We start from the raw sequence: 21,198 nt of genomic DNA on the forward strand, positions 1-21,198 counted from the left end.
TGGCCTTCTTGGCAACAAGGGCACACTGTTGACTCATATCCAGCTTCTCGTCCACTGTAACCCCAGGTCCTTTTCTGCAGAACTGCTGCCGAGCCATTCGGTCTCTAGTCTGTAGCAGTGCATTGGATTCTTCCGTCCTAAGTGCAGGACTCTGCACTTGACCTTGTTGAACCTCATCAGATTTTTTTTGGCCCAATCCTCCAATTTGTCTAGGTCCCTCTGTATCCTATCCCTACCCTCCAGCGTATCTACCTCTCCTCCCAGTTTAGTGTCATCTGCAAACTTGCTGAGGGTGCAATCCACACCAATCCTCCAGATCATTTATGAAGATATTGAGCAAAACCGGCCCCAGGACTGACCCTTGGGGCACTCCTCTTGATACCGGCTGCCAGCTAGACATGGAGCCATTGATCACTACCCATTGAGCCCGATAATCTAGCCAGCTTTCTATCCACCTTATAGTCCATTCATCCAGCCCATACTTCTTTAACTTGCTGGCAAGAATACTGTGGGAGACAGTGTCAAAATCTATTAAGGCAGGCTTATCAGGGCACCTGGGTTTTAAAAAGGAGCTCATTTCAGTTTGTGGTGTGCGTGTGAGGAGCTGGGAGCAAGAGGCACTAGGAGCGGAGAGTGAGAATGCGGACTGTTGGAGGACTGAAGTGTACAAGCATTATCAGACACCAGGAGGAAGGTCCCATAGTGAGGATAAAGAAGTTGTTGGGAGGAGGCCATGGGGAAGTAGCCCAGGGAGTTGTAACTGTCACAGAGCTGTTCCAGGAGGCACTCTAGACAGCTGCATTCCACAGGGCCCTGAGCTGGAACCTGGAGTAGAGGGCGAGCCCGGGTTCCCCCCAAATCCTCCCAACTCCTGGTCAGACACAGGAGTCGTCGACCTGGACTGTGGGTTCAGAAAAATGGCCAATCTGAGGGCTGCTATGAAGCTCCAAGGCGAGCAAATCCACCAATAAGTGCAAGACCCACCAAGGTAGAGCAAGAACTTTGTCACAACTGGTGTTGGAAGTGGGATCTGGTGTCCACAGCGCAGCGGAAGGAGGAGGGCTTTTGGAAGGAAGGAAAAAGAAAAAAAAAAAGGGAGGTGATCAAGGCAGAGGTAAAAAGGATGTTGGAACTGGGAGTCATCGAAGAGTCCCATAGTCCGCGATCAAGCCCGACTGTGTTGGTGCCCAAACTCGATGGTACGCCTAGGTTTTGTAATGACTTTCGCCGGCTGAATGAGATCCAAATTTGATGCATACCCCATATCGATGAGTTAGTTGACCGCCTCGGCAATGCCTGATTTTTGACCACCCTTGATTTAACAAAGGGATACTGGCAGATTCCCCTTGCCAAAGATGCGAAAGAACAGACTGCATTCTCTACACCAGAGGGTCTGTTTCAATATACTGTTCTTCCTTTTGGACTGCATGGGCACCTGCCACCTTCCAGCGTCTTATGGACAAGCTCCTACGGCCCCATACCAGTTATGCAGTGGCATACCTGGATGATGTGATTATTCACACCCCCGACTGGGATACCCACTTAGGAAAAGTGGAAGCGGTTCTGGACACGCTAAGACAGGCTGGCCTCACAGCCAACCCAGCCAAGTGTCCTATAGGGCTAGCCGAGGCTAAATACCTTAGCTACATTGGAGGAAGGGGCATGGTCAAGCCCCAACTAAACAAACTAGAGGCTATCCAAAATTGGCCCCGGCCAAATTGGAAAAAGCAAGTCTGGGCATTCCTAGGTGTAGTGGTGTACTACCGACGATTTATTCCCGATTTTGCTACCAGAGCGAGTCCCCTGACGGACCTGATAAAAGCCCGGGGTCCAGACATGGTGAAGTGGACAGATGCCACAGAGAAAGCATTAATGGATTTACAGACAGCCCTCTGCAGTAACCCCATGCTTATAGCCCCAGACTTCAACAAAGAATTCATTTTACAAACAGAGGCATCTGAAGTAGGATTGGAAGCTGTCCTATTGCAGCTGGTCGGAGATGAAGAACACCCAATCCTCTACTGCAGCAGGAAATCCTGAGAGAGCAGAAGTATGCCGTGGTTGAAAGAGAGTGCCTAGATGTGAAATGGGCCATGGAAACACTACATTATTACCTTCTGGGACAACGGTTTACCCTTGTGACCGAACATGCACCCCTCCAGTGGATGCAGCGAAATAAAGAGAAGAACGCAAGGGTGACCAGATGGTTCCTGTCCCTACAACTTTTCCAATTCACCATACACCACCGGGCTGGAAGCCACCATGGCAATGCAGATGGCTTGTCACGAGTACACTGCCAAGTTGCCCAACCCCGCAGTGTTGAGTGGTGGTGGGGGGGAGGGTGATGAGGAAGAGATATGTGACAGGGTCAGACCACATGGCTATAGGAGAGTAATTTTTTTTTTTTTGAAGCAGAAAAAAATTTTATTTGTGTAACACTTACAAAGATCACCAAAAAGGATAAAGCAAAACTATGCAACAAAACAAAAGCAAACGCAAGGTATAACACAGCAGCCTTCAGGAGGGAGAAGTGTTCAGGCTAGCCTGGGCCCAGAGCGGGGGGCTTCCTCGACACTCGCTTCCACCCTCCTGAGTTACCTGGTGGCCTAGAGGGGGGGGGGGGGGCTTCCTCAACACTCATGGTCTTCCACCCCCTCGAGTTACCTAGTGCCACACCCAGTGTCACCGATTATTCCTCTTCTGAGAGTGCCCGACAAGATGGGCACGGCTGCGGGGTGGGCAGACGTACACCCACGTGTGATAGGACCCCTCCTAGGTGACAGTAATGATGGTATCCACAGCAGCAACGGCTGGGGCCTCTCGCTCTTCCCCTCAATGAAACGGTCAGACGGAGGGAACCGGACGGGGTCACCGAGCAGAGAACCTCAGACAGCGCCCACTGCTCCTCAAAGGCGTCAAGGGAGTTGGTGGAGGCCGCCCAGAGGAACTCCTCCCGGATACGAGAATGTACTGAGGATCGGAAAACGGCCCTACAGTCGCAGGCCGCTTCATTGGCCAGCCTCCCCTCTCTGGTTTTATAGATGGCTGTTTTAGCTAGGGCTAGGAGGAGGTTAACCAGGAGATCCCGCGACTTTGTGGGGCCACGGATGGGAAGTGTGTAGATAAAAATGTGAGGAGAAAAGTGTAGCCAAAAGTATAATAAAATATTCGTGAGGAGCCGGAAAAGGGGCTGCAGCCTGGCACAATCTAAACATACGCGTGCCAGGGTTTCCCTCACGTTACAAAAAGGGCAAGTATCCGGGATAGGGGTGAACCGCGTCAAAAACACGGCCGTGTTCACAGCTCCATGAAGGAGCCGCCAACTAATGTCCCCGACGGGCCTCGGGACCAAGGTGGAATACATGCTGGCCCAGCGGGGCTGCTCACCCTCCAAAGGTGGCAGGAGGTCCCACCACTTTGTATCCGGGCACGACACCAGGGTGTGGGCGTGAAGGGTGTGAAGCGTGAGCGTGTATAGATGTTTCCGTGGCGCGATTTGGAAGCTGACCGGCTGCAGTTCATGCAGCCGGCTCGCAGTGAGAGGGTGAGGGATTTGTTGGGATCTGCGGGGTAGAGGCCCAATTTAAAGGGCCTGGGGTAGAGGGTGGGCAGGGTGCGCCCTCATGCAGGGCTCGGGTGAGATAAGCCTGAGCAGCGGGCGTCAAGGTGGCCTTCACCTCCTGAAGTACGCGCCGGAGGGTACGAGGCCTGGAGAGCCCCATGCGCCGAGTGAGCGTCAGGGGATCCAGCCAGTCTCCCCGGTCATAGTCCAGGAGGTCTCTGACTCTCGTGACTTCCGCCAGGACCAAACTCTGGCGCACTGAGCGGGACTCCACCACCCGCAGACGAAGCTGGGGGTTGTGTAGCAGGGGCTCCGCGAGGAGATCTGCTCCCACAGTGGCCGCCACGGACCTGGTCGTTGAAAACATTTTCCAGGTCTGGAGGAGGTCCTGGTAGAAGACTGGCAGCCCAGAGAGGTCTCACGGAAAACCTCTTGGACAGAGATAGAAGAGCTGCCGGTCGTATCGGAGTCCTTGGAAGCGGCACAGGAAGGCGGGCGCTAGTATGCCCGTAGTTCGACGTGGAGCACTATAAAGGAGCCTCTGCAGGGCCTGGAGGCGGAAGACATGGACCTGAGTGTGCAGACATTTCAGGCCCTGCCCTCCCTCCTCCAGGGGTAGATGGAGAACCCCTGCAGGGGCCCAGTGCATTCCTGACCAAAAGAACGCCAGAATCGATGACCGGAGGTTGGTCAGGAAACCTGGGGCCGGGACCAGGGTGTTGAGCCAGTAGCAGAGGATGGACAGGACTAGCTGATTAAGCACCAGTGCTCTCCCTCGGAGGGAGAGACATCGGAGTAGCCTCGTCCATTTCCGGAGCCGCTCTATCACCCCGCATTCTAAATTTTGCCACTTCTCCGGCGGAGAAGGGTGTGTGGCAGAAAGGTAAACGCCTAGGTAGAGCAGTGGACCCACGCTCCACCGGATGGTCTGAAGCGCAGGTGGGAGGGAGCTCACCCGCCGCCAGTCCCGCACCGCCAAGCCAGAGCTCTTGGCCCCATTGACTTGGGTGGAGGAGGCTGCCGAATAGATGGCCTGGCAAGCCTCCACCCGTGCCAAGTCGCCCGGGTCCTGGACCACGAGGAGCACATCATTGGCGTACGCCGACAGGACCAGCCGCAGCTCCGGCTCCCGCAGCACCAACCCTGTCAACCTCTTTCGGAGGAGACAGAGGAAGAGCTCGATTGCCATAGCGTACAGCTGGCCCGAGAGGGGGCACCCCTGCCGTACTCCTCACCCGAATCTGACCGGTTCGGTCAGGGTCCAGTTGAGCCTAACCAGACACTCCGCGGAAGCGTACAGCACTCGGAGAAAACTCACAAACTGAGGTCCGAATCCAAACGCCTGCAGAGTGCCCAGGAGGTACCCATGGTCCACTCTATCGAAAGCCTTCTCCTGATCAAGAGACAGGAGGGCGAAAGACAGACAGACAGTCTCTACGCCCGAGTTCCAAAAGGTCTCTGACTAGAAATAGGTTGTCAAAAATGCTGCGGCCTAGGATAGTATAGGTCTGGTGTGGGTGGATCACGGACCCTAGCCACAGCGAGATTGCTTTCGCTACAATTTTGTAGTCCGTGCTAAGATGGGAAGCCAATTTCGTAAATCACGGAGGTCCCCCTTCGTCAGCAACCGCTCGCCTGCACGAAAGAGGGAGGACCCCGCCCTGCAAAGACTCGGCCCAGACAGTGGCTAGGTCTGGGCCAAGGATGTCCCAGAACGCGCAGTACAACTCCACGGTCAGCCTGTCCATGCCCAGAGATTTATTGGTGGGCATGTGACAGAGGGCTTCCGAGAACTCGGCCAGGGTGAGAGGCAGCTCTAGTCGATCTCGGTCTCCCACGCTGACCGTGGAGAGTTCCTCCCAGAGCACCCTGCAAGCTCCAGGATCGGTCGGATCCGGGGAGAAAAGGCTTGTGTAGAAGTCACGGGCCCTCCCACCCATCTCCACCGGATCCGTGAGGGGGGTGCCTTCTTCTGCTAGAAGGCAGGTGACGTGTTTCTTGGCCCCCCCTCGTTTTCTCCAGGGCGTAGAAGAAACGGGAGCCGCAATCTATCTCCCAAAGGAGGTGGATGCGAGATTGAACAAAGGCACCTTGGGCGCGATGGTCCTCGAGGGCCCGGAGCTCCTCCCGCTTCTCCCGGCACGCTCCGCAGAGGAACGGGTCCTCGGGGCTAGCGGCCAGACGCCTCGCCATCTCTAAGACCTCCCGTTCCAACTGCTCTATCGCTGCATTTCTCCATCGGCTGGTGCCCTGGGTGTAGTCACGGCAGAAGAGCTTGGCGCGCACCTTCCCTAGATCCCACCATCGCCGCGCCGAGGGAAAGGCACGTTGCTGCTCTCGCCAGGCCAGCCAAAACTCCCGGAAGGACATCACGAAGTCCTCATCCTTCAACAGGCTGTTAAAATGCCAATAGGCCAGCCCCGGCCTCTCTGCACGGAGGGAGGCTGTTATGGTGGCTAGATGATGGTCGGAAAATGGGTCCGGCCGAATGTTGGAGGAGTGGGCTTGTGAAAGACGGAAACGGGATAAATAAATATGGTCCAACCGAGAGTGGTGTGACCGATGGGCCTCCACCCGGACAAAGGTGAACGTGGAAGTGTCATCTGGGTGGTGGTCACGCCAGACGTCCACTAGGGAGTGATGTTCGACTATTTCTCGGAGAACGTTCGTGGCGGCCGGGCTCAGCTCGGCCCCTGAGCGGTCCTGCTCCTTGAGGGTGGTGTTAAAGTCCCCTCCCAGGACTAGGCACTCGTGAGAATCTAGGGTGCTGAGGAAGTCAGACACCCGCTGATAGAATTACGGCCGCTTCGGCTCATTGTCGGGGCATAGATGTTAATGAGGTTGACCACGAGCCCCTCCATACGGACTCGGAAATGCAGCAGGTGGCCTGGCACAGCCTCAGTGACCCCTAGCATCTCGGGCCATAGGTTGGGGGAGAACAGGGTCACCACTCCAGCTTGTCGAATCGTGAAGTGGCTAAAGTAGACCCCATCCGCCCGCTCCAGCTGCCAGCTGTCCTCGGCGGTCGGATCCGTATGGGTCTCCTGCTGGAAAACCACCGAGTACCCCCTTCCTGAAGGTAAGAGAGCACCTGGGACCTGCGGAGAGCCATCCTACAGCCCCTTGTGTTCAAAGTTGCAATAATGAGAGGCGTCATGCGGAGGGCTGGGGGGTGGGGGTTCCTTGTTGGCGGGGGTGTTTGCGGCCCCCCGGCGGGTCGCGCAACAATCCGTGACCCATCCCGTAAGTGAGTAAATCATCACGGAAGTTGTGGCCCACCCGTAGACAGCGGCACCGTGCCTTCCTTTCCCTCTACCCTCCTTTATAAGGGCCCTTGTGGCCTGGAGGATTTGATCAAAGTCCCCCCATAGCTGGAGAGCTAGCTGTACCCTGTTGCGGGAGCCACGGATGTCTTCTAAAAACTCCCTTAACGCTTTTTGCAGCTCATGGGGGGGGGGGAGGGGGTGCGATATCCTGGTTATTCCCTGGTGGGGCTCTTGGTGCAGCCTCGTGGTCCACTGAGGCGGGCAGGCAGGGTGCAGACCACCGACAGGGTGTCTGACAGGCTAAAGTTATTAGGTCCATCTCAAGCCTTGGGGTAGAAGGAGACGGCGGAGGAAAAATTGCAGCTCCTAATGGGTTGCGGCAGGAAAATGCAAAGGCTGCCCCTTGGGGGGGATCCGCAAAAAAAGGGAAAGAAATAACCCCAAGGGCGGCAATAGCATTGCAAGAGGAGGTGGATTGGGCAGGGACAGGGGTGGGGGTGGGGGCAGAGGCGAGGCTCTGGGCTTCGGGAGGCAAGCAGCTAAGAGGTGGCGCCTCCCGAACAGATTTGAGGGTTAAGGGGGTGGGGAGGGGGCTCCCAGTGATGCTAGGCGCAGGCTCCATGGTGGATTTGGCAGCCACAGCAACAGGTGGTGGATTACCTTCTGTAGGGTGCCCACCTGGGAAGGTGGTTAGGGAGAGGGAGCATGGGCAAAGGGGGACTGGGGTGAGGTTGTCCAGATCAAGGCCAGCTGGCAGAAGGCGATCCTTTCCCTGGGTGACTGGGGTCAAGCCTAGGGCCTCGATCTCCTCATACATGGAGAAGAGGTCATCTTCTGCCATCCCGGGGGGCTCCCCTCTGGCACCCACTATGATGGTCGCTTTGGGGTTCGTGGGGGGTTCGGGTGATATTCGGGCAGAAGGGGCTTCCTCAGGGGTCTCGGAGGGGAGGGTCTCCCATGGAGGGGAGATCCTACCTTCCAATGCTATTTTGTCCTGTCCCCCACCCCCAGACACTGGTGGATGGATCTCACTCGGCATAGCGGAAGGCTCAGTATCAGTGCCTCCCTTCCTGGTCTTCTGGGGGGCCTCCGCATCGGATGGGTGCAGTGGAGCTCAAACCTTCCGCTTGCCTCGCTTCCCCTGGACTAGGGTCCAGCCCTCCATAGCATCGTCTGGAGGCTGTTTAGCAGGGGTTGTGTCGGGGGCGGGGCAGAGGCAATGATTCAGGGACTCGGGGAGGGGGGTAATGGTGAGGCAGCATGGGGGGGGGGTTCTCCTTGGGGCAGGCCCTCTCTTATGCCCAGTAATATCTTTGCTGCACCCTCCTCCATAGGCTCTGCCGGATTGTTGAGCGAGGGAACCCCGCCCTTGCTGTTGTCTGGGCATTGTAGGAGAGGTGTCTCTTGGGCCTGGGCGGGAGCAGCAGTGGATCGAGCAGGAGGAAAGGTGGTTTCAGGTGCTGGGCGGCCAGGGGCGTTGGCAACGATGGAGCCGATGTCCTGCCGGGTCTCGGGTGCCCCTCCCCGCCGGGCCAAGGGGCAGTCTCTTCGGACATGCCCCACTGATCGGCAGAGGTAGCACTGGGCCTCTCCCGTGGAGTAGTAGACCCGATAGCGGGCTCCCTGGTAGGGGACTAGAAAAGACCCCTCGAGTGCCTCTCCCCGTCATGCGCCACCGGTGGCGGTAGAAGCTGCACTTGCCGGCAGAATGAGAGGACGTGACGGAGGGTGGGGTCCTTGCAGCCCAATGGGAGAGGGCTGATGACAGAGACGGGTTTCCCCAGGGTGGAGAGAGCAGGTAACAGGGCTGCACTGGGTAGAAAAGGAGGGACGGAGGTCAGGACTAGGCGGACACCCAAGTCCTCTAGCGGCTCCAGGGGGACGAACACTCCCCCCACACCCAGGCCCTTCTCTACCGCCTCCTGGGTGGCAGCCTCAGATGCTAAGAAAAAGAGGACCTTCCCGTACATTTTGGAGGCCGCCACAATAGCCGTGGGTCCTACCACCCTCACCAACACCTGCACGTATGTCTCCACATGGGGCAAGGCGGGCACAGGAGGCAACGGACGCTGTGCTTCCTGGTCATGGTGGGAAAGGGGCCCCGGCCGGTATTGATGGTAGCGGAGGCGGTGGGTGGGCGAGATGATGAGGTGGCAGGTGGGGGGCGGGGCTGCCACCACCCAGGCATATGCCCTGGGGGCCAGGGGAGGGACGCTCGCAGAGCTGGTGGAGGGAACAGCGGGGAGGGACGCCATAGTCGATGACGAGGCCACAGTGGTGGGGGCAGCCCCTGCCATGGAGGGCCTGGTGGTTGTAGCGGGGGCCCTTTCCCTTCTTCACACCCTGGCCTTTCTGGCTAACTGGGGGGGGGGGCTTTCCTAGAATCTGGGGGGGCAGTGGGCATATCAGCGGCAGTAGTCACCCCGGTGCCTCCTGCTGCCAATGCTCCAGCGGGGGCGGTGGCAGGTGTTTTGGCAGCAGTGGTTGGGGGGGGGGGGAAGCTTGGGGGTTGGGCAGGGGGGTAGGTGGGGGAGGGGCAGCTGAGGTTGTTAGAGGGACCTCACCCCTCTCATTCCCCGCCATCGTGAGCAGGGAGAGACAGGACGACATCAGAAGGAAGAGGGGGAGGGGGAGGGGGAAGCAGATTAACCACTTCCCCCTGTTGGGCTGCAGGCGGGGGGGTGGGGTGGGGGGCAAATGGGTCAGACTGGACAGGGGGAGGAAACAGGAGTTGGGGTCAGGTAGTAGGGGCAAACTGTGGGGTGGACAGTTCGGGGTGGGGGGGGGAGGGGGACGTGGACCCACGCGCATTTGTCTAAAGAGTCTCGTTTGGTTGGCTGTCATTTCTGGTCCGGACGGTGAGATCAGGGAAGCAGCTGAATCCAGAAGCATATGGCAAGTTGCCATCAGGGACGGACGGCGGGGGGGCCATGACGGTTGTAGTAGTGTTGGGGGGGGGGGGGGGGGGCAATGATGGATCAGGGGGCAGCTCCGTGCCACCACCCTGCGCCCCTACAAATGCAGTTAAGACACAAACTCCCCCCAAACGAGAGTACAGTTCAAAAGTTACCCAGTCTTACGGCCCCCTCCACGATGGTTCGCAGCTTCCCTGGGCACTCTCTCTGTCGACTGTCTTCTCTCCCGGGTTTTGTGGAACACTCGAGAAATGCCAAGCGGATAAGAAGAAAAAAATAACCTGTCGGCCAATTACGGGTCCACAAAAACAGCAAACGGCTGGGTCTGGGGGATTCCACTATCCTCCTCCAGGGAGCGGGTCAGCAGTCCTCCCCCCACCCCTCCGGGGGTTTCAGCTGGAGCAGTAGCAGCGTCCGAGGGCAGGCGTGGGGGGGCTGGCAGCTAGCCCCAGCACTCGAACAGCAGCAGAAAAACAGCAAAAAAAAACAAAACGAAGGAAAAGCGTCTGGCCCGGTCTGGGTGGGAAGCTGAGACGGGGCAAAAAGTAAGAAAAGCTCAGGCCAGGAGAGTAACAGAAGGCAGATATATTAGCCCCAGGCTAACTAGGTCCCTTTTCCCTGGGTAAGGGAGCAGGGAAGGTTCCAGAACAATCAGGAACCTTCTGGAGACAATTAAGACAGGCTGATTAGAACACCTGCAGCCAATCAAGAAGCTGCTAGAATCAATTAAGGCAGGCTAATCAGGGCACCTGGGTTTTAAAAAAAGAGCTCACTTCAGTTTGTGGCGTATGTGTGAGGAGCTGAGAGTGAGAACGGGGAGTCCTGTTGGAGGACTGAGGTGTACAAGCATTATCAGACACCAGGAGGAAGGTCCTATGGTGAGGACAAAGCAGGTGTTGGGAGGAGGCCATGGGGAAGTAGCCCAGGGAGTTGTAGCTGTTGCAGAACTGTTCCAGGAGGCATTCTAGACAGCTGCATTCCACAGGGCCCTGGGCTGGAACCTGGAGTAGAGGGCGGGCCCGGGTTCCCCCCAAATCCTCCCACCTCCTGGTTAGACACAGGAGTCGTCGACCTAGACGGTGGGTTCAGAAAAACTGCAAATCTGAGGGCTGTCATGAAGCTCCAAGGAGAACAAATCCACCAATAAGCGCAAGACCCACCAAGGTGGAGCAGGAACTTTGTCACAGTGGTTTCGTACTGGTGCATGTAAGTAAGTGAGGTATGGTTTCAGATTGCAAATGATAGCTGCAAGACATAAAACTTTTAAACTACAAAAAAAAAAAAAAAAAGGCAAATGAATAGGAGTTCTTTGTTAGTGACTGCTCTAAACTTGGTACTAATATCTATGTAGGAGTTACAGAACTGAAGTCTGTGTTGGTGTACACACTGGTAACTCAGCATACAATTATCATTTCATTTTACCTGGCTTGGCCTCCTCACCTTCAGCAGGTTTGCTTTTGGGAGGAGTTTCCCGAGCAGAAGAATTCACAGCACGACGGATCGGCATGGTGTCGTCTTCAACCTTCTTTAAGAAACAGAATAAGAAAGTCAAGCATATATGAGAAAGAGCCTAAGAAAGTTCCTGAAATGGGTCTAAAGCAGAGTATTAGAAGCTACTGGAAGAAGTGTGTGGAAAAATTTTACAGGCAAGATCTGATGCAATCAGCTTTCTAAACTTACAGGTAAAACCCAAACCAGCTTCTCTGAAGCACATTAGGAGACAAAATAGTTTCACATTTTTTATTCCAGTTTACAATTTACTAGAGAGAATCTTTTCATTCCAATTCAGTTAAATGAGGAGAGCATTTGAGGATTCTGGCAAACTGGACACATCTCAGGGAAATCAGGGGAGGAGAGAGGAGGGGAGGGGAGGAGCATGCCTACAGGATTTTAATCAGGCTCTCAACCAAGTTTCCTACAAGCAGAGGAGGAAGAGTATAAAGTAACCCTCAGCAGGGCTGGAAGTCAAGGACTGATCCAAGGGCGAGCTTGGAGAATGGGTCAGACCCTACCTCACTTAACTTGTCCGTGTGGGTCAGCTGAGCTCCCGTTAACAATGGAAGCGCCTTATGATGTAAGGGTTCAGCTTCAGACAGATCAGTCGCCATTTAAATTAATTTCTAGCCCCAAGTGCAGGTAACACTGTGGAGCCCCAGGTTTTAACCACAAAGATTTTTCCTAATGGCTTTCACAGTGCAGTGAGGAGTCAACCTAAAGTACAGAAAAGATCTGGTATGATTAACAAAAAACAAAAAACAGCCACTTCTATTAAACTAAAGATTTTAAAAAAATAAAATAAAAAAAATAAATTACAGTTTATATCAACATGACTGACAGTATATACTTCATGTTCAATAAAGATACCACAACATCAACACACACAAACTATTCTACAAAGCTAGGACAAAGGCGGAAGCCATAGCAGCAGTCTGTTATGTTAATGCACGTTCTAAGGGAAAAAGGAGACCACAAAGGAACAAGAAACATTCTAAAATAGAATCCCCACAATACACTATGCCTAAAGCACCAGTTGGCAAAAGGTAAAGCTTCAAGGTAACAGGGATGCCATTCACTTGGGCTAGAGCAGGACTTGAAAAAATTACCCACCTACCTACTAACCCAAGAATGAAGTCTATTAGACAGGAAAAAATATACCAGTGACCCAAGCTATACCCTTCCTCAGCCACACTCCTTAACATTTAGAAGGAATAAAACAGGCTTTCAAACAACTCAATTTACTAGGAAGATAATATACACTGATTTATTGGTGGCTATCACCCACTATAAATTAATACTTGGCAGCAGCATTCCCTCTAACGTTCAAGTGTAATGAATATCTGTCCAAGCTCAAGTTTAAGAGCCAGTGACCATAGTCTCTCCCACACCCTTCATCTTTTCCAGATTTATATTTACTCATTATCTCCTTCATTTCATATCTCACATTCACTATCAATTCCCCTCCATCACAGGATCCCATTCTCCCTCTGTACTATGGATAGCCTCATTCCCCTCCCACTACTAAAAGAGGGAATTGTTTTAAATTCTCCATTCCCTTCCCTTCCCCACCATCTCCTTTAAGAATACTCAAACCAACAATCAACAAAACCAGGGCTGAACCTCACTTCCACTTTCCTCATATACTGTTAAAGGAGCAGTAACACTTAGGCCTCTGTCCTCCCTTCACGTCCAGAGAAATAGCCTAGCCGCACTTTGCCCATTTTCTATTTATGCTAGCAAGTAGGTTTCTCCACATCCTGAGTAGAGGATAAAAGGCTAGGTGCAGTAACTGCTTAAAAGACACTTCCCCCGCCCAAGAGTTTTGTACCACCCCGACTATGCTCTCACCCTTTTCTACTAACTTCTCATTACCACTCAAGGCCGCATAATGCAATCAACAATGAATATCATAGACCAGGGGTGGGAAAACTTTTTGGCCCGAGGGCCACATCTGGGTGGGGGAAATTGTATGCAGGGCCATGAATGTAGGGCTGGGGGAGGGGGTTGGAGTGTGCCTGCAGTGGCCCCTCGCTGCTCCCAGAAGCGGCCAGCATGTCCAGCAGTGGCTCCTGGGGATGGAGTGGGGCAGGTGGCTCTGCCACGCGCTGCCCTTGCCTGTAAGTACTACCCCCGAAGTTCCCATTGACTGCAGTTCCCTGTTCCCAGTCAATGGGAGCTGCGGAGGGTGGTGCCTGCAGGCAAAGGCAGCACATGGAGACCTCTGCCCCCCCCGTCCCCCGCAGGGACATAGTGCTGGCTGCTTCCGGGAGCGGCACAGGGCCAGGCCAGGCAGGGAGCCTGCCTTAGCCCCACTGTGCCATAGGGCTAGCAATCCTGCGGGCCAGACTGAAAGCCCAGATGGGCCGGATCCGGCCCGTGGGCTGTAGTTTGCCCTCCTGTCCTAGACAATTAAAAGGATTCTCTCTTTCACTAGAGCAGAGTTCTGCCTCCATCACATTCCCAAGCAACTCAACCTGGGTCTTCAACACAAACACAGGTTACTTCTGAGGGTATTCTGTACCAAAAAATTAAAAATTCTGGAAGTTTTATTTGTCAATAAATAAATGCAGAGGCTCCAGCATGGCAGTTGGGAGCACAGGCCACTGGCTGCACGAAGATGCGAGATCACTCTGCAGCCCTCCCACACCCAGGACACAGACTCAGCGGTGAGGTTGCACCCGACCTTGACACAACACAAGGCCTGGGCCTGCCCCAGAAACACCCTGGGGCCCTGCCCCTCTCTGCCAGGTGTGGGACAGGCAGGCTCAACCAGGCAGGATCCAAGTGTGGAGGGGCTCAGTCTGGAGGGATCCAGGTATGAGGTGAGAGGATTCTGCGTGGGAAAATCTGGGTGCAGGCAGCTCAGTGGTCTAGATGCAGGTGGGATCTGGATGCACAGAGGTTCATTGTGTGTGTGTGTGGGGGGGGGGGGGAGGTTTCCAGGTGCAGCGGTAATGGGACTCTGCAGGGGCTTCCAGGTGAAGCTGGTTGGGGCTCAGCAGAGAGATCTGGGTGCAGTCAGTTGGGGGTCAGTGGCATGGAGAGTCTAGACGTGGGGGCTCAGGGTGGGAGTTTGAGTGCAGGGATCTCAGTGGGGGTGCAGGGATGGGGGTCCAGAGGCAGGGTTGAGGTTCAGTGGGTTGGGATTCAGGTATGGGGAGGCCTAGAGGGTTTGGATGTACTGGTTGAGGCTTGGCAGAGGTGTCTAGGTATGGGAGGTCTGGATGCACATGGGTTGAGTGGATGGGGGGGGGGGGGGGGGGGGGACAGCTCCCCGTACAGTGATCCCTCCACCCACAGCTGAGGAGTGATGGGGGCAGTAAGTAGGGGAGGATGCTGAGCTTCCTGCAGCTGGGGGAGGGTCTGACACAGCCCCAGCCACTCCTTGCAGGGAAAAGGAAGTCCTGTCCTCTGCTGCCTCAGCCCAGGCAGGAGGGTAGGAGTCACTGGCAGGAGTGTCCCCAGCCCCGCAGTGATTTACTCTGCCAGCTGCCTGAAATGATGTACCTGCACTGCTAGGGAGTAGTACATGACTCTTGCAGCTTCCCTGTCAAAGTCATTTTTCTGCAGGGAAGCAAAGAAATCTATGGGGTACATGAATTCTACGCATACGCAGTATTCCCTCAGGAGTAACAGATACACAAAGCAATATGAGCAACATTCATACAGACAAAACTGGTGGCAGTTGGGGGGGAGGGAGGACGTGAGAGGAACATGTAATATTAGGAAATGATTCCTGAAAATGGAATACAGTCAACTAGGTTCAAGATTAACAAGAAATGACCTTCCCTTTAGAATTTAGTGGACCAAATTCAGCCCTGATACAAGGGGTGTAATGCTGATTTAGGGCTGAGCAAGGCTAAGAGTATCTCGAGTTCAACCTTAGGTCAACCAAAGGGAGGCAGTAAGAGAACTGGAACTATTCCCAGATGAACCAAGCAGGCAGCATTTCAACAGGAGACATACCCTGAGACATTTCTTTAGCAGGCAGCCTGCAAAAGGCAGGTGTTTATGATGGTTAAATACAATTTATCCACTTCCTCTACAATGTAAACCTCATTTGATGCTCTTTAGGACAATTTTTTTTTAAAAAAGAGTGAAGTATCATTTAAAGGTGCTGTGGTCTGTACATTAATGAAAGTGAATGAGGTAGACTAGGTTTGTAAACCCCCCAGTGGTAAAAAACTAAGTTCATAAAGTGCTGCATTCCAAAACACCAAACAAACATGAGGGGGAAAATGAACTTTTCTGTGTCATTCCACTCTTCTCCTGGAATTTCAAAACATCTCTTAGCCATTTGCCCAACGTCCAGCACTTTAAATTTAATTTCTATCTGGGATGGGAGACCCCATCAAATGTGGAGAGAGAGACAAACACCTAATGAAATTTTGGAATCTATTTCAGAGTCTTTCAATTATTAATCCAATTACTATAAACTATCAAAGAATTTCTACATTCTTTTGGCTACCATTCATTACTCAACAGGAAGATCAAAGAATCCAGATCACAGAATAACAGAGTTGGAAGGGACCTCTGGAGGCCATCTAGTCCAACCCCCTGCTCAAAAGCAGGACCAATCCCAACTAAATCATCCCGGCCAGGGCTTTGTCAAGCCTGACCTTAAAAACTAAGGAAGGAGATTCCACCACCTCCCTAGGTAACGCATTCCAGTGTTTCACCACCCTCCTAGTGAAAAAGTTTTTCCTAATATCCAACCTAAACCTCCCCCATTGCAACTTGAGACCATTATTCCTTTTCCTGTCATCTGCTATCACTGAGAATAGTCTAGATCCATCCTCTTTGGATCCACCTTTCAGGTAGTTAAAAGCAGCTATCAAATCCCCTCTCATTCTTCTCTTCCGTAGACTAAACAATCCCAGTTCCCTCAGCCTCTCCTCATAAGTCATGTGCTCCAGTCCCCTAATCATTTTTGTTGCCCTTTGCTGGATTCTCTCCAATTTCTCCACAACCTTCTTGTAGTGTGGGGCCCAAAACTGGATACAGTACTCCAGATGAGGCCTCACCGATGTCAAATATAGGTGAACGATCACGTCCCTCGATCTGCTGGCAATGCCCCTACTTATACATCCCAAAATGCCACTGGCCTTCTTGGCAACAAGGGCACACTGTTGACTCATATCCAGCTTCTCATCCACTGTCACCCCTAGGTCCTTTTCTGCAGAACTGCTGCCTAGCCATTTGGTCCCTAGTCTGTAGCGGTGCATTGGATTCTTCCATCCTAAAAGTGCAGGACGACTCATTTATCCTTGTTGAACCTCATCAGATTTCTTTTAGCCCAATCCTCCAATTTGTCTAGGTCCCTCCGTATCCTAGCCCTACCCTCCAGCGTATCTACCACTCCTCCCAGTTTAGTGTCATCCACAAACCTGCTGAGGGTGCAATCCACACCATCCTCCAGATCATTAATGAAGATATTGAACAAAACCGGCCCCAGGACCGACCCTTGGGGCACTCCACTTGATACCAGCTGCCAACTAGACATGGAGCCATTGATCACTACCTGTTGAGCCGGACAATCCAGCCAACTTTCTACCCACCTTGTAGTGCATCCATCCAGCCCATACTTCTTTAACTTGCTGACAAGAATACTGTGGGAGACTGTGTCAAAAGCTTTGCTAAAGTCGAGGAACAACATGTCCACTGCTTTCCCTTCATCCACAGAGCCAGTTATCTCATCATAGAAGACAATTAGATTAGTCAGGCATGACTTGCCCTTGGTGAATCCATGCTGACTGTTCCTGATCACTTTCCTCTCGTCTAAGTGCTTCAGAATTGATTCCTTGAGGACATGCTCCATGATTTTTCTGGGGACTGAGGCTTTAGTTAAGGCGGTAGATTGTTTCTTTGCTGTCTCCACCCTAATATTCATAGAATATCAGGGTTGGAAGGGACTTCAGGAGGTCATCTAGTCCAACCCCCTGCTCAAAGCAGGACCAATCCCCAATTACATCATCCCAGCCAGGGCTTTGTCAAGCCTGACCTTAAAAATATCTAAGGAAGGAGATTCCACCACCTCCCTAGGTAACGCATTCCAGTGTTTCACCACCCTCCTAGTGAAAAAGTTTTTCCTAATATCCAACCTAAACCTCCCCCACTGCAACTTGAGACCATTACTCCTCGTTCTGTCATCTGCTACCAGTGAGAACAGTCTAGATCCATCCTCTTTGGAACCCCCTTTCAGGTAGTTGAAAGCAGCTATCAAATCCCCCCTTATTCTTCTCTTCCGCAGACTAAACAATCCCAGTTCCCTCAGCCTCTCCTCATAAGTCATGTGCTCCAGTCCCCTAATCATTTTTGTTGCCCTCCGCTGGACTCTTTCCAATTTCTCCGCATCCTTCCTGTAGTGTGGGGCCCAAAACTGGACACAGTACTCCAGATGAGGCCTCACCAACGTCGAATAGAACAAACCAGTGATGTAGGTTAGGACAAGAAACACAGGTCACCATTCAAAATGGTTACAAGGTAATTTTTGTTAGTCTAATTAACTACCAGGAAAATCTAAGATCCCTCCTAGGCATACCAGTATGATTCAACAGAACAGATATTAAAAGATAGATTTCTAAAAATTGCATTGGAAATACATATAATTTTACACACACAGAACTACTATTCACTTAGGTTATCCATAAGAGATGACACATGGCTCAGCCCAGTGGCCCATGTAGTCCAGTATCCTCTCTCAGAGTGATCAGTACCAGATCGTTCAGCGAAAGGTGCAAGAAGCCACAGTGAAGTTGTGGAAAACTTTACCTACAGAGACGTTCCTGTCTAACTTCTGTCAGTTAGTTGTCTGCTTATGTCCTGAATGCAACATGAGGGTTTGTATCCTGTGCGCATGTGTGTTTTATATACATATAAAAATAAAAAAATGTATCTTAGTTGTGGATGTTCTCATCCATAAACCTATAGCTGTTTCGAATCCGAAGTTCCACAGGTTAATTATGCATTGTATAAAAATCTCTTTGTATATCTTAAAAACATCTTGCCTTTCAATGTCATTGATATCCGCTTGTTTTATAAGTGTAGAACAGTACTCAATTTACTTCTATTCCATTTATTTTACGTATCTATCATGCCCCCTTATTCCATTCCTCTTGAACCTAAGATGTTTGCAAGTCTTTTCACTGTCCTTAAGTAAAGTCTCTCCATATCTCCAGTCTCCCCTTACTAAAACATTTTCATCTCTGCTAGAAAAGAAAGGAGGGGGTAAACGTATGTGGAGGATGCTCTTCTTACATAAACCCTAATGAGAAGCTCACCAAACCAGGTTTAACAGTACCTTTCACTGGTGAAAACGTAGCACGCATTATTAGAGGACTTTAAGGACTGATCAATCACGTAAGAGACTTTCAGTTCCAAGCAGTGACTCCAAACTGATAGCCAATAAAGGTGAGCAAGATGACAGATAGAAGCGGCAAGGAAGGGAGAAAGCTCAGTTATTGTACATAATTTTTTGGGCAAGACAATTCTGAAGACAATTTTGGGCAAGACAATCACAACCACTTTGCCATTAGTCTTATTTCTAGTCAGCCAGCCAATCTGTCTAGAGCCACCTTGCTTCCCCTCTACACCCAAAACTATTCAAACCCACAGCCAGGGCCACCCTTAACATCCATAAACAAAGTTCCACTGAGGATAGCTGCTGTGAATCAGGCCCTTGTGGATTTTGCAGGGAGGCAGAGGAAGAGAAAAGAAAGGCATGAAAAAATAATAAGGTAAGGAGTGTAAAAGGATAACCAGTCTCAAACAGGGATAACAGAATCCTTGCTACCAGTAAAAGTACTGTTAGTGTATATGTGCAATTGCAACTGCCCTGGGTAGCAGTTTGCCTCAGACAAGAGTCCAAATAACAACTGAATAGGGCAACATGGATGAGTTAAGTATCATTTACCTTCCCTCAGCAGATTCTACAGCACAAGTTAATTCTTTTCAGGGTTGTGCTAGCAACAATGCAGGCTTAGAGATCTCTTGATACCATAAAGAAATACTTTAAAAAGCAGTTTTAAGCACACAGGCTAAGTTATACTGCAAACAAATGTGCAACAGAAAAAAAAAATCTGCAGGGTGGGGTGGGGGGGCTTGGCATTCAGTCTTTTCCTGCCAAGAAAGGCACATCTACTTACAATCATGTAACATACAATACCAGTGACTGTAGAAGTCTTCACTAATCAGTATATCTTTCACTCTATCTTCATAGTGGTTCTGGGACTCAAACCAATAAAGCAAGACACTAGTGTTTTATAACATCTGAAGATTAGAAGCCCTGCTTTAGAGGATATAAAGAATACCAATCTCTAAAAAGCAGTTCAAGAGGTATCGCCTGTTTAAAAATATCAGAACCATAGGCGCTGGAGCACCCATGGAAAAAAATTAGCGGGTGCTTAGCACCCCCCTGCAGCAAAGCTCTCCCCCTCACCCGCAGCACCTCTTGCCAGCCAGTGGCCCTGATGATCAACTCATCCCCCTCCCTCCCACAATGATCAGCTGTTCTGCAGCATGAAGGTGATGCTGGGAGGGAGGGAGGGAGAGAGAGGAAAGAGATTGGGGAAGAGGTGGGGTTGAGCACCTCCCGGGTAGGGAGGAAGTCCGCGCTTATGATCAGAACTGAAGCATTAAAAAGCAAGATAATCATAATGAATTGATTTCAAGCCATGGATGTCACCTAATTTTACTAAAATCATTTCCCAATATTTGGTTATTGAATGTTAGCTATCTTAAATCTCTCAAGAGTTCCAAACAAGATGAGCAGCAAAGCAAAAGCGAAAATTTGAATTAAGCCCAGAAATATGCTACATGCTACCCACGAAGTAATTTGAAACTAGCACAGAAAGAAGTTTTAACTAGTTTTCTACAGACGACTGCCCCTCTGAAATCCTCTAGGCATTGCCTGGTTCACTGAAGAGTCACAAAATGCAACTTCTGACTGCAACCCAGGATATCTGCCACATCACAGAATGCTGCATCCTGTGATACCTTTAGTATAAAAAAAAATAATAATAATAAAATTCCATAAAGGGAACAGTTAAAAGTCACTTCTTTGCTGAACAGGCCTTCCTAACTAGGTTCTGGGAGGCACAGTACTCATTACTGATCTTCACTCCACTTTCATTTTTGTTTTGCAGCTCACCTTTAATTGGAGAACCTGGTGCACAGCCTGTTGTCCTGATAAGGAAGTTGGTCCAGTAGAATAAAGCCATTCAAGTCAGCCTAAAAAAAATTAGGAGACTAAAATACCTTACTAAATAAAGAGGAAGAACGCAAGTTTATTCACTGTGTTTTATCTTTGTGTGTTCTTTCAAGTCTTTATTTGGTAGTTTCTATATTAAATAGGAGTGAAATTCTGAGTTAGTTTTAACAGCTGGTTAAGCACCACTTCATCATGGGCGCCTCCACCACAGTCATCTCCATAAAGCAACTTTTGTCCCAACTAAGCAACAGACTTTAAAGCATAAGGATAGTGAATGGCACAGGTTTCCTGGGAGGTGTCCTAGTTAAGGAGACTTTCTAGTTAAGTAGCTCCTGATTTCTTAGACTGTATCTGTAACTCCCTTGGAGGTCCCCCCTCCCAGAAATCTGTTACAGGCTATTCAAGCCCATGTTACTGCACACATCATAAGCAGTTCCTGTTTCAATTAAAAAAGAATAATGGTCCAATAGGAAAAGGAGGAAAAGGTGCCAAGTCCTCCTTTTCTTTTTGCGGATACAGACTAACACAGCTGCTACTCTGAAACAGGTCCAATATTGAAGATCTAATAACTCACAACCTGCCAGGCTAGAAATTCTTTGGTCTTACCTATATAAATTCTTCCAGTCCCAGTAAATTTTTTTAAGTACTAATCCCTAAGTTATACAACATCACAGGCTTTTTTTGGAGGAGTGGATGGATGTGTTGTATAGATTCTGAAAGAGAAAGAAGGAAAAAAAAAAAAGTTACCTG

The 21,198-nt window shown here is 51.1% G+C and overlaps 1 protein-coding gene across 22 annotated transcripts in view; it reads right to left on the minus strand.

Moving 5' to 3' along the window:
* The window catches only part of HP1BP3 (heterochromatin protein 1 binding protein 3), an 80,737-nt gene that overhangs the window by 48,590 nt on the left and 10,949 nt on the right, over positions 1-21,198 (minus strand). For 4 of the 22 annotated variants that reach the window (XM_048824616.2, XM_048824615.2, XM_048824637.2 and 1 more), the window contains 4 exons: positions 21,055-21,161; positions 20,389-20,468; positions 11,756-11,954; positions 11,166-11,268 (listed from right to left, as the gene is read on the minus strand). In XM_048824616.2, coding sequence (XP_048680573.1) covers positions 11,166-11,268; positions 11,756-11,851 — 199 coding nt within the window. In that variant the 5' untranslated portion in view covers positions 11,852-11,954; positions 20,389-20,468; positions 21,055-21,161. The remainder of the gene's footprint in view (positions 1-11,165; positions 11,269-11,755; positions 11,955-20,388; positions 20,469-21,054; positions 21,162-21,198) is intronic. The other 18 variants (XM_048824617.2, XM_048824618.2, XM_048824626.2 and 15 more) reach the window with 14 other exon arrangements.

Source organism: Caretta caretta, chromosome 18 (genome assembly GCF_965140235.1).
Source record: "Caretta caretta isolate rCarCar2 chromosome 18, rCarCar1.hap1, whole genome shotgun sequence".
NCBI lineage: Eukaryota > Metazoa > Chordata > Testudines > Cheloniidae > Caretta > Caretta caretta.